The 12,632-nt window shown below is 39.4% G+C and overlaps 1 protein-coding gene and 1 pseudogene across 2 annotated transcripts in view; both read right to left on the bottom strand.

Moving 5' to 3' along the window:
* The window catches only part of LOC308284505 (CYFIP-related Rac1 interactor B-like), a 218,603-nt pseudogene extending 206,743 nt beyond the window's left edge, over positions 1-11,860 (bottom strand). Inside the window, exons 1-2 of the transcript XR_013963345.1 lie at positions 11,772-11,860; positions 9,471-9,548 (exon numbers count right to left, since the gene is read on the bottom strand). The product of XR_013963345.1 is annotated as a CYFIP-related Rac1 interactor B-like (transcript). The remainder of the gene's footprint in view (positions 1-9,470; positions 9,549-11,771) is intronic.
* Positions 1,898-7,995, bottom strand: LOC308286124 (CYFIP-related Rac1 interactor B-like; the record flags this gene model as incomplete). The annotated part of the gene is made up of 5 exons (XM_080727080.1): positions 1,898-1,988; positions 3,914-3,984; positions 6,898-7,024; positions 7,532-7,611; positions 7,990-7,995. 5 exons carry the CDS (start codon positions 7,993-7,995, stop codon positions 1,922-1,924), a joined length of 351 nt encoding a protein of 116 aa, XP_080583206.1. The 3' UTR covers positions 1,898-1,921.
* Positions 11,861-12,632: the final 772 nt, after the last annotated feature.

The raw sequence follows: 12,632 nt of genomic DNA, 5'->3' as shown, positions 1-12,632 counted from the left end.
AACCATTTTAACACTCATCTTTTCTTTTCTTTAATTACATAAAATATGAACCCTTGTTGTAAAAAAAAGAAAGTCCTTTAATAGCAGGTGTAAATGTGATGTGGATTCATATTAAAGAAGCTCTTCACAGAAACTGACTCTCTTGCTGGAAGGTTAGCATGCTGAACGGGAAGCCATCACGTAGTAATAAATAGTTTGGAAATGTTGTTTGAAATGACTAACCCTGCCTAGCGATGACATCACAGGTTTCTGAACTGCCCACAGCCCTCCAATGAGAGACAGAGTAGACAGAAATGGTGAGGACCGATTGCAGACAAGATATAATATAATAATATTATAATGAGTGAGTATCAGTTATATGAACATAAGGTGCTCCTGCTACATTGTAATGTCAGGAATAAAGACGGCGTCAGAAACATTTTTATGACGATGAGAAACTGCTTTGAAGACAGAGATCTGTTCATGTTATCACCAGTGTTGGACAACAACAATATAAGTAATATATTACTCATTAATCCTTTCAAAAGTAGGCTATTGTTATTACTTTACTTTTTCACTCCCTGAAAACATTACTCGTTATACTGATTTTACATTAAACCCCATGACATTTGTAATTACATCTTTGGTAATTGTTACTTTTGGAGGAAGGCTAACTGTAACTGAGGAGACTAACAGCTGAATGTGTGGAGAGGCAGTCTGGGAAACAGAAGGCCACAGGTTTGATTCCCAGACCTGGCAATGGTACCGAGGTGTCCCTGAGCAAGTTGTTTTATTTAAAAATATATATTTTAAGATACATGTTGGGGGGCTTTCATAACTTTATTGATAGGACAGTAGACTGACAGGAAACGGGGAGAGAGAGATGGGGAGAGTGACACGCAAGCAAAGATCGTTGGGATCGGGATTGGAACTCGCAACACTCTGTCAGGCTGGCGTTGAAGCCTAGGGCCCCTGAGCAAGGCACTTGAAACCTATTAGCTCCTCCCACCCCTCAGCCCTCAGCTGGCTGAAGCTAGAAACCCCATGGGACCAAATATGTCTGATTATTATCAACTGTAACATCATTACTGAAATGTTACAGTCATTAATTATTATGTCTGATTATCATCAACTGTAACATCATTACTAAAATGTTAGTCATTAATTAATAGATCTGATTATTATCAACTCTACCATCATTACTGAAATGTCACTGTAATTAATTATGCTGCTCATTACTGGGAATTAAAGGACTATTTCACCACTTTTCGGTCCTCACTAATGTTCAAGATTAAATGGCAAAATTTCTTTCTACTCTGTCTGTCTCTCTTATAAGGCGTTAAAAAAAAAGTCTGACAATGACATCGATTGGCAGATTTAAAAAAAAGCTATACATATATAGATTGTTATAATCGCGAGAACAATGGCTTACATTATAACATTGTAACTTTTCACAGAGAGAAAGCCTACATTTTCTATTAGCTTGGATTCCCCATCGATGATGTCAATGGTAGACAGGTTTCTGAACTTTTTTTCATGAACATTAGTGAGGACCAATTATACGAAGATAGGTTGAAAAGTGGTGAAGTCCTCCTTTTGTAATGTCATAATAGTAATGCGTTTCTAGCAATTCTAGCAACTAGCAACGCCTTACTGCCCAACACTGCTGGTTCTCACAAACAAAAACAAAAAAATCACATCCAAGTTTATGTTTCGATGTTGTTGCAAAATTCATACCAAAATATTAAAGCCCCTCCCTTCCCCCGCAGACGAACACATGTACATAATATAGTACCAGTTACACTGCTACACTCATACATACTGTGTGTACAGTATTTATGTTTTACCTGCTTATTGTAAGTCGCTTTGGATTAAAAGCGTCTGCTAAATGCCTAAATTGTAAATTGTACAGTAATACCAGTTACACAGCTCCAGTGGTTCGTTAATTCAACAACAGGTTCTTGATTTGTTTGGAGGTAGACTCGTCGTTTAGATGTTTGGTCGTGTACCTGAGGAGAAAATACATGTTGTTCATACAATCTACATTTGATTCATAAATCATTTAAATCGTTTTTCTAGATTTTTTTTTTGTTTTTTTTTTGCTCATTTAGCCTTTATGCCAATGAATTCCTCCCCAAACACACATGTCTGTGATGTCACTAGGGATGGAGCTCTAAACAAGGGTAGCTGGATAACCCCATAACACATTTATTGAGTACCCGGTATCAATACGCTGTGGGCTTATCAAGCTTGTTATCGAGCATAGCGGCCCATGACGTCATGTTTAAACAATCAAGACAAGGCGATCAAGAAATTATTACAGTACTATCCATAATATAAAGTCATTTAACACTTATTGCACACTAATGAATGATTGTTTTAATGATATTTAACGATAATTGTTACTTTTGTCAATTGTTATCTTCGTAGATGGTGGTCAGCCACAAACTCACAGTTGCAACAACTGGCCAATAATAAGCAGGATCGATAAGTTGCTCATTATCAATAAGATTTTAAGAGCTCCATCCCTAGTTGTCACTGGACAGAGAGCCGTCCTACTCCTCCCACCCAACACTCCCTGCTGACAGGTGCCCCCCTCAGTCCGTAGTAGGAGCAGTGAAGTCAAGACATGACTCGCTCATCCCCCGGTTCACGTAAGTAATTTATCTATGGAGAATAACATTGGGTCATCTTAAAATCGTCTCATATAAGCATTGTGGTCCAACAATAAACAAACGGTCTTTGCGATATTGTCAGCGAGGTGGCTCTGTGTGGTTTATGATAGTCAGTCACTCATATTTGATAAAGCCTGTTTCTAGCGAAAATGTAACTAATTCGGCGACAGTAACATTAGGGCGTTTTCTCACCATCAGTTGATTCTTCATATCCATATGAGTCAAACCACTGAGATCATTTGTTTATGTTTGGAACACAGTTCTTACATGATGCAATATGAAAAAAGTCTATGGGAATTCAGAATGGGGGGAAAAAACCTGAACCAAGGATGGGTAAATGACGTCAAACTTCACTGCTCTATACATGCAATGACAAATATCACCTTCCTCTCTGCCTGACTCCCCTCCCCCGAACACGGACCAATTGAGTTCGCATTCCACCCGACGAAGCCACGGTGGATTTGAACCCACAACCTACCATTGTGCTCGAAATTATTCAAACCCCTCTGAAAATTAGGTTCAATAGTGTAGCCACTGTTAACACTGTGAACTATGCTCAAAACCGTACCTTTGGGAACATCCATTGCCTTTGCAATAGTTTTCCTCTTTTGTACAAATCTCTTCTCTGAACTAAGCAATAATCTCTTCTCTGAACTTTTCTGATCATTCCTTAGATTTAGCCACATCTTGTGCAAATATTTAAGCCATTGATTAGTCGATTGCAGTTGATTACAAATTATTTCGGGTGTGTTTAAGAGTTGAATAAATGAAATTGAAAGTGGCATTGAAAGTGGCATTTAGCATTGAAGTTGGAAATAATACACTACAAATATTACTTTTGTTGAGCTATTTACATTGTTCTGGTAGGATTTATTTACGTCATTCAGTTGACAGTTTGAATTTAGCACCCTGAGGTGTCTTACTAGTAACAATTACTCTCTATTCCATCATAACCATAACAAGACTTTGCATATTGAGCCTTGAAATGTCTAATGTTAATGAAGATTAAATCAAGAATCTTCATGAAGGGAAAATAAATGTTTTCAAATGAAAATATGATTGATTATTGTGTTAATAATCAATCAATATCTGTTCCCACTGACGTCATATTAGAGCTAACTCAATATTGAGTTAAGATACCGTATGTAAAACTTGATGTTTGAAGACCTTTCTGTAGTGATTTGATGAGGATACAGTGTACTGAGTTATCATTATCATTATAACAGCTTATAATAAAAGATAAAGATGTGTGTTTGAACCTGAGAGCGTTGAGCAGTCCTTCCACACTGTTTGGAGGTTGTTCCTTCAGGACCTTGATGCACCCTTTCATCTGAAACAAACACATCACATCTCACATCAAAACACACATCACATCTCACATCACATCACAACACACATCACATCTCACATCTCACATCACATCACATCACATCTCACATCTAAACACACATCACATCACATCACATCACATCACATCACATCTCACATCTAAACACACATCACATCACATCACATCACATCACATCACATCACATCACATCACACATCACAACACACATCACATCTCACATCACAACACATCACATCTCACATCTCACATCACAACACATCTCACATCTAAACACACATCACATCACATCACATCACATCACATCACATCACATCACATCACATCACACATCACAACACACATCACATCTCTCATCAAAACACACATCACATCTCACATCTAAACACACATCACAACACACATCACATCTCACATCACATCACACATCACAACACACATCACATCTCACATCTAAACACACATCACATCACACATCACAACACACATCACATCTCACATCTAAACACACATCACATCACATCACACATCACAACACACATCACATCTCACATCTAAACACACATCACATCACATCACATCTCACATCACAACACACATCACAGGTGTGCTGGTGGACGCACCTGGCACAATCTAATGAACTATTTTCTTCAACCGAATCTGAGTTCCCAGAGGTTCTTTTTTTCGCCACTAGGGGGGCGAGAAGATCTTCAACCTGAACAATACAAAATAATAATAATGGTTTCATTTTGGGCCAAATGTCTTATTGCTTTATTAAGTAGAGGTGTAATAAGCAGGATAATAAACAGTGATCAAGGCCTGTCAAGGTTTATTTCTCAACAATGATCTGATCGCTGTTCATTATAAAACATTGCATATTCACTGATCAGTTGCTCATCTCTGGTTTTCATACATTAGTAAAAAGACAATTTCTTGACTTGATGTCTTTTAGAATATCATAATTCATCCAGGATTGTGTTCTAACTGTAATTCTGTCAACCTTCACAGGGGAAGTTTGGAAAGTTCAGACTGGAGGTTGGTAACTGGCACCCCCTAGTGTTCACATTGAACCTCACATTCAGTTATTTTATTGTCCCCAACTCTGACTTGTTTTAGCAGATTAAACTTAAGTATGTCTATCAGCATAGATAAGCCTTTTATTGTTTAATGCAACACTCATTTATTAACCACTTTCAACGTGGCATCCCTGTTCTGGGAATGTTATTATAGGAGATCATTTTCCAACATTATCTCTTTTCACCCCGAAACAAAAGTATGAAAACCTCAATTTTTCATACTTGGAAGCAGGGCAGGAAACCGCCATTGCCCCTCAGTTTGGCCTTGTGCCCCTCAAACCAATGGCATGACCTGAGGCCACAGTGGCCTTAAAGGATTAGTTCACCCCCAAAATATTTTTTTTCCTATTGATTACTCATGCCATGGAAACTTGAGTTCAATAATATTTTTTGTTTCTTGTCACATTCCTAAGACAAAAATGTGAGTGCAATGAATTTACCCGAATGCATTTGGGTCCCCATCCGGAATCAATGGGGGTAAATTTACTAGAATCACATCATTGTCTTAGGAATGTGACAAAAAAATTAAAATATTATTGAACTCAAGTCTCCATGGCATGAGTAATCAATAGAAAAACAATTATTTTGGGGGTGAACTAATCCTTTAATGCCCCAGCTGACTGTGGCACTTTCTCCTCTTGTCTCTTTCTTGTCATGTAGACACCAGTGTCTCTTTCTTGTCATGTAGACACCAGTGTCTCTTTCTTGTCATGTAGACACCAGTGTCTCTTTCTTGTCATGTAGACACCAGTGTCTCTTTCTTGTCATGTAGACACCAGTCTCTTTCTTGTCATGTAGACACCAGTGTCTCTTTCTTGTCATGTAGACACCAGTGTCTCTTTCTTGTCATGTAGACACCAGTGTCTCTTTCATGTCATGTAGACACCAGTGTCTCTTTCTTGTCATGTAGACACCATTCTCTTTCTTGTCATGTATAGACACCAGTGTCTCTTTCTTGTCATGTAGACACCAGTGTCTCATTCTTGTCATGTAGACACCAGTGTCTCTTTCTTGTCATGTAGACACCAGTGTCTCTTTCTTGTCATGTAGACACCAGTGTCTTTTGTTGAGATTCTGAAATCTTCCCCAGAGTCCCCATCTTTAAACCAATCCAGTAACTTTGATTGGTGCAGGGCTGAGCATGGATCAGATTGTAAATACCAGATCAGGTTATCATCCCTAACCCTTAAATTCAACAAATTATTTCAATGGACTAAAATCTTGTTTTATTTGATGGCCTTCCTGCCCTGGCATTTGACCTTTGTGCCCTCAAAAAATGGACAACCCCAAAAGCCAAGTGGCCTTGCCCCTAAAATGATGAAATTCCAGGCCTAGACAATTTGCCCTCCTGGCCTCCAAACTGTGGAATAAACTCCCTGTCGCACTTAGAACAACAGAATCACTTCCTAGCTTCCTCCGTGGACTGAAGACTCACCTCTTCAGACTCCACCTAAACCCATAGCACTACTGTAACACTCCCCTTCCCTCGATGATCATACATGAAGCTAGTTAGCATTTATTAGGTTTTAAAAGTTTTTTACTGATTGGGTGCGTGGTTGACCTATATTATTGTTTTTTCTAGATTGATATTCCTATGCATTTGTTATATTTATATTGTACCACTGACATATCATCTTGCTTGTTATAGTGATGTGCATTACCTGCTTATTGTAAGTCGCTTTGGATTAAAAGCATCTGCTAAATGCATAAACTGTAAACTATAGAAGTATGAAAAACGGAGGTGAAGTTCATGGTGTTCCATACAGTAAGGTCAGAGGGAGGTGAAAGGTCATCCCGTAAGGTCAGAGGTCATACGTACATCTATGTTGGAGGTCTTGACGAAGGCTCCAGCAGGATGGACGTAGTCATAGAGGATGATGACCCCCACCATCACCCTGAGACACAACAACACTGTCTCTTCACTGGTGAAACGACTCTTATACTCCCTGTAAATACATTAATATCATCATTAATATTATTATTATCATTACAACACTGTCTCTTCACTGGTGAAACGACTCTTATACTCCCTGTAAACATATTAATATTATCATTAATATTATTATTATCATTACAACACTGTCTCTTCACTGGTGAAACGACTCTTGTACTCTCTGTAACAATATGAATATCATCATTACAACACTGTCTCCTCACTGGTGAAACGACTCTTGTAAAGAGTCGTTGAAAATTGAGAGTTGTGGAAAATTGGACTTGTTTTATTGCTGGTCTTGTGTTGAAGTCTGTATGTGTCTATGTGTTTTTTAATGTGGTGTATTTCTTTTAGTGTTTCTCGTAGGCTGGCACTTGTTGCACATTACAACACATTTCTATGTAAACAGAAAATAAACTGACTGGAACTTGAACTCTCTCGCTCGTGTGTGTGTGTGTGTGTGAGTGAGTGTGTACATGTGTGTAGTAAGTGAGACAGCATTAGAAGGTATTGAACTCACGGTGTCTCCAGCATCACTTTACACACACAGGCCATGGTGCTCAAACAGTCAGTGGTGTTTTCTACCGGGACGTCTGGGTTCTGGAACACACAGGACAACCACAGGGTGTTACTGTTGTACTGACCAGTACAACCACAGTGTGTTACTGTTGTACTGACCAGTACAACCACAGTGTGTTACTGTTGTACTGACCAGTACAACCACAGTGTGTTACTGTTGTACTGATCAGTACAACCACAGTGTGTTACTGTTGTACTGACCAGTACAACCACAGTGTGTTACTGTTGTACTGACCAGTACAAAATTAGGCTAGACTCATTTTATTTGGTTGTGCCAAACAGAGTCCAAACCGTGTTGATTGGCTATTGGTGAGGCTGTTTTCAAATTCCCCATCAAAGCAAGACTGCAAGTATTACCAAAAAAGTATACAATGTCTCAATCTGCTATCCTATCCTAACATCCATGGATAGTCCACTTGATATAGTCCGCTTAAACCATTCTAGATGCGGCTCAAAACTCCAAAACAAATTGAACTTTGCAAACAACACTTGAAACTAGGGGTGGGCGATATGGAAAAATAGTATACAATATCACAATATTTTCCCAAGCTGTATCACGATACACAATTTTATCACGATTGTTTTTTATGGTTATTTTTTACTTGTTACTTGACAAAAACTAGACTCTCTGGGTTCCTTTTGGGAGGTCTAAATTGAACTTTACAAGTATGTAACTCTGACAGTATACAAATGAAACCAAATGTCCTTTTGGTTTCATTTGTATACTGTCAGAGTTGAGTGAAGACCTTGACATTTTAAAGTTTGAGAACTACTGATTTAGAATTTTAGACCAAAATGCAGGTTTAAATTGAATTCTGCAATGAATCTCTGTATGATCTCTGTAGGATTCAACAGGATTTTTTACAAGGCTCCCTCAATTGTACCACAATATATACGATATCTCTGAAAAGGCATATCGTGGAGAAATTGTATCGTCTCAACGATAATTATGACCATATCGCCCACCCCTACTTGAAACCTACTGTATGTCAAACTCAGCAGCACCGCACTCGACTCAAGAGAATACCAGAAGACTCGCCCTCAAACCGCCTCTGGCGTCTATCCGGTGGAGCGATAGAACGTTCTCTGCCTGGTATTCCTAAACGTAAACTCTGTAAACTATGCCTAAGCGGTTAAACCTAACCTTATTCCTAACCTTAACCTCAGTGAAACGGTGCCAAAACCTATTGCTAATCTTAACCTCAGTTAAACTAACCCTAAAGTTATTTCTAACCTTATATTCAGTAAAACAAATACCAGAACTGTCCCACCGAGTGGCTGGCATGATGTCAGCGGAAAATAATTAGGGCAAGCCGTTTTAAGGCGAGCATCGGAGTCCATTGCACACATTACAAATGGATGTAGTTCATATAAAAACGTGTGCATTGCTTGCCATAAGCGTATTGTTGGCATAGTGTCTGAGGCAGTATAACAACTAGGCTACCATCCAGTGTTTTTCACAACTTTGACTTGTCCTCTTCATGAAATGGATGGTCAGTAGTTTTACTTTTACAGCAAAAGTCATGAAATTGATCCAGGGGACTGAATTGAAGGGACTCATCACATACTGTAGGCAAAAAAAACGCCGACCCTGAAAGATGGAGTTCCAAGTCAATCCTTTGTCATTTTCTACCTGCTGGTTGTTTTACCTCATACTTGCACAGATGGTCTACAGGTAGTGTCCCTACGTCATTCCCAAGGCCTAATTCTCTTCACCATTTAGTGCTACCAGGTTTAATTATACTTGTGAGGTCGTTGTTGTGTGTGTGTGTGTGTGTGTGTGTGTGTGTGTGTGTGTGTGTGTGTGTGTGTGTGTGTGTGTGTGTGTGTGTGTGTGTGTGTGTGCATGTGCGTGCATGTGCGTGTGTGTTTATCCTTACATTGATATTATTGATCCTCATTCGGCTGATGGTTCGTCTGTAGTAACTGAAGTCATTCTGGATGGCTGGGTTGGTCATCTGACACACACACACACACACACACACACACACACACACACACACACACACACACACACACACACACACACACACACACACACACACACACACACACACACCAAAAACAAAAGTATAAAATCTGTTTTAATGACAAACATATCACTGCAGAAACGTATCTCCATATTTCAAGGTAAACTTTTTTGCAGTGGCTCAGGGGTAGAGTTGCCGTTTTAGAACACAGAGGGTTCCCAAAGGGTTCCCAGTTCGATCCCGGGCTCCCCCAGAATTAGTGTCAAAGAGTCCTTGAGCAAGACTGCCATCGGTGTATGAATGTGTGTGTGAATGTGTTAATGTAATGTACAATCTCTGTAAAGCGCCTTGGACAAGGGCACTATATAAATGCACCATTTACCATTCACTACAGAATTAAAACAAATAAAGAACGCCCTGCTTTGTCACTCAAACGTTGGTGATGCAAGCTCATAACACAACACCTGGTCATGCATTGTGATGCGCTATTCTTGCTATTTATTAAACATTTAGAAAGTGAAACAAGCGTTCAACGTGCACTCATGCTACTAGTTAACTTATCCCATGCAGCTCAGCAGAATGCGAGAGTGGCTTTAGTTTGATGAACCTAATATAATAATAACATCACTACGTTTGCGACTGCATCCAGAACGTGTGTCAGCTAATGTTCATCAGTACAGCATGGACCTCTGCTCCGGTTCTGGAAACCAGAGCCCTGTAAGGACTTGGTTGCCAACGCATCGCGCCACAAGCACTCAAACCAGAGTGGCACAGCCTGTCGTGTCAGATAACCCAGACCCACTCTGGCAGTTGTTATAACTAAACAGGGGAACTTACTCCAATCTTTTTGGTTCATTTCTTTTAAGAATTAATGTGCTATCCAAAACATGCGTTTACCACTTTCACCGTTTGTTATATAATGCATTAATGATTGATGATTGAATATTGACTACATTGTTTAAAGGAGTAGTTCACCCCCAAAATGACTTTTTTTCTATTGATTACTCATGGCATGGAGAGTAGAGTTCAATAATATTTTTTGGTTTTTGTCACATTCCTAAGACAAAAAATTGATTTGAGTAAATTTACCCCCATTGATTCCGGATGGGGGTAAATTTATTGTTATCACATTTTTGTCTTAGGAATGTGACAAAAAACTAAAAATATTATTGAACTCTACTCTCCATGCCATGAGTAATCAATAGAAAAAAAGTCATTTGGGGGGTGAACTACTCCTTTAAATGTCTTATGTCCAAATGAAAAGCACAAAGTAACATCGTGTGAGACTCTTTAATTAAGATTTATGAGCTATGTTGTGTTTTCTACAAAACGATTAAATATTGAATATAATTGCACCGTTGTCGTTTACTTTTGCGCGCAAGCGCATTGACGCGCGTGCATGTGCGTGCGTGGGGCGTTGCCCCCACTTCCAAATTTAGCACTACAAGACTGTAGGAGAGGAGGAGAGGAGAGGAGAGGAGAGGAGAGGAGAGGAGAGGAGAGGAGTATTCAAAGTATTCGAATAGTCGAATATTCGACAGGACTCGCCAAACTGTCAAATATTAAAGGCCTGCTGACACACCCCGAAATTATAATAGTATGATAGAAAACAGTCTGAAATAGTCTGAAACTCATGTCACAGTGTAATCTGCCCCTCGCCCCCCAACAACAGCTGACCAGTACAGTAAGTAGTCTAAGTACAGTCAATAATTTGATTGGCTTATAATTGCGCATTCCCACAATGACATCATAAAAATATTAATTCATATTTTAACATGACTATTTAAAGTGACCGTACCCCTTTAGGTGACAGTACCCCTTTAAGTAAGCAAGAGGCGAACATTGTGAAAATAGCAGATCTACATGCATGTAGATCTGCTATTTTCACAATATTTATCTGTGGAACCGAGTCACATTAAATGTAATACCTACAATTTCAAGTGCTTGTCAGGGTGGGGGTCCCCAGTTCAAATATGTTTATTTTGAGGGTCACAGCCTAAAAAGGTTTGAGAAGCCCTGGCATAGAGCATTAACACATTCATCCACCAGGGGCATTGACAACTCATTCTTATGACTTCCTATCTAGCCACGCTTTATAAACTATATCTTTTTTAAAGAGAAAATAAAAATAAGCGAATATTCGACTTCAGTGAACAACGTCGAATAGTGACTTTGATATTCGAATATTCGAATATTTGGTGAATGCCCTACCTTGAGCTCGTCGAACCTCAGGGTGAAATGGAGGATCTCTGCAAACTGTCTGGCCAGAGCCTGCTCCTGCTCCAGATGCTGAGTGGGAGAACTGGGAGAACTGGTGAGAGCGGTCAGCAGGGCTCGAAGAGTACACTCTGGAGAAAGATAATTATACAACATTGATTTACACCATGAATGTGTTAGAGAGGCAGGGGCTGGCATTTCTAAAAGGGTCTTTTGCTGGAAAAAAATTGCCGACCTCCAAGCTCACAACGTGTCGCGCTACGATGCATTGTAAGCTTGGAGGTCGGCTGTTTTCGGTGCGTGATACCACACTGAACTAGAAAAATATTGTTCCTTCGAAACAATTGTGGGCTCGCTTCAAGCCAGAAAACAATGGCTATAAAAGTACAAAATGTCAAGATCGCAGGCAGTGCTCTCTTTGACGTTACTGACGTCAAAGATTGGTCCATTTTGTTCCAAAAATGTGTTGTGCAAAAGTTGACCCGCTGGTGGCGCTATAACAGGCCAATGTAAGAAGGGTGGTATCTGTTCCTTGACCTATTGGGAATGTGCTTGCAAGATTTCACGCACATTGCAGGCTGTGTTCATGATTTGAGGTGTTTTTGGCTTTGGCCACTTTATCGCTGCTTGCAGCTATATTCATTATTATTATTTTTTTTGTGTGTGTGCACTTCATAGGCATATTAGATAAAGGTCCTTAGATTGTGTGTAGAATGTTTCATGCAAATTGCAAAAAAAAATCCTAACGGGTTTAAGTGTTTCACAAACTGCTCAAAATGATATAGCGCCCCCCTTTGGCCAATTGGGGTAAGATTGGTTTTAGTGATATTTGGACTAACACTCTACATCTTTGCC

This window comes from Nannobrachium achirus (genome assembly GCF_963921795.1).
Source record: "Nannobrachium achirus genome assembly, chromosome: 5".
Classification (NCBI taxonomy): Eukaryota; Metazoa; Chordata; class Actinopteri; order Myctophiformes; family Myctophidae; genus Nannobrachium; species Nannobrachium achirus.
The sequence above is the reverse complement of the archived record's forward strand: the minus strand, read 5'-3'. Positions and strand labels throughout refer to the sequence as shown.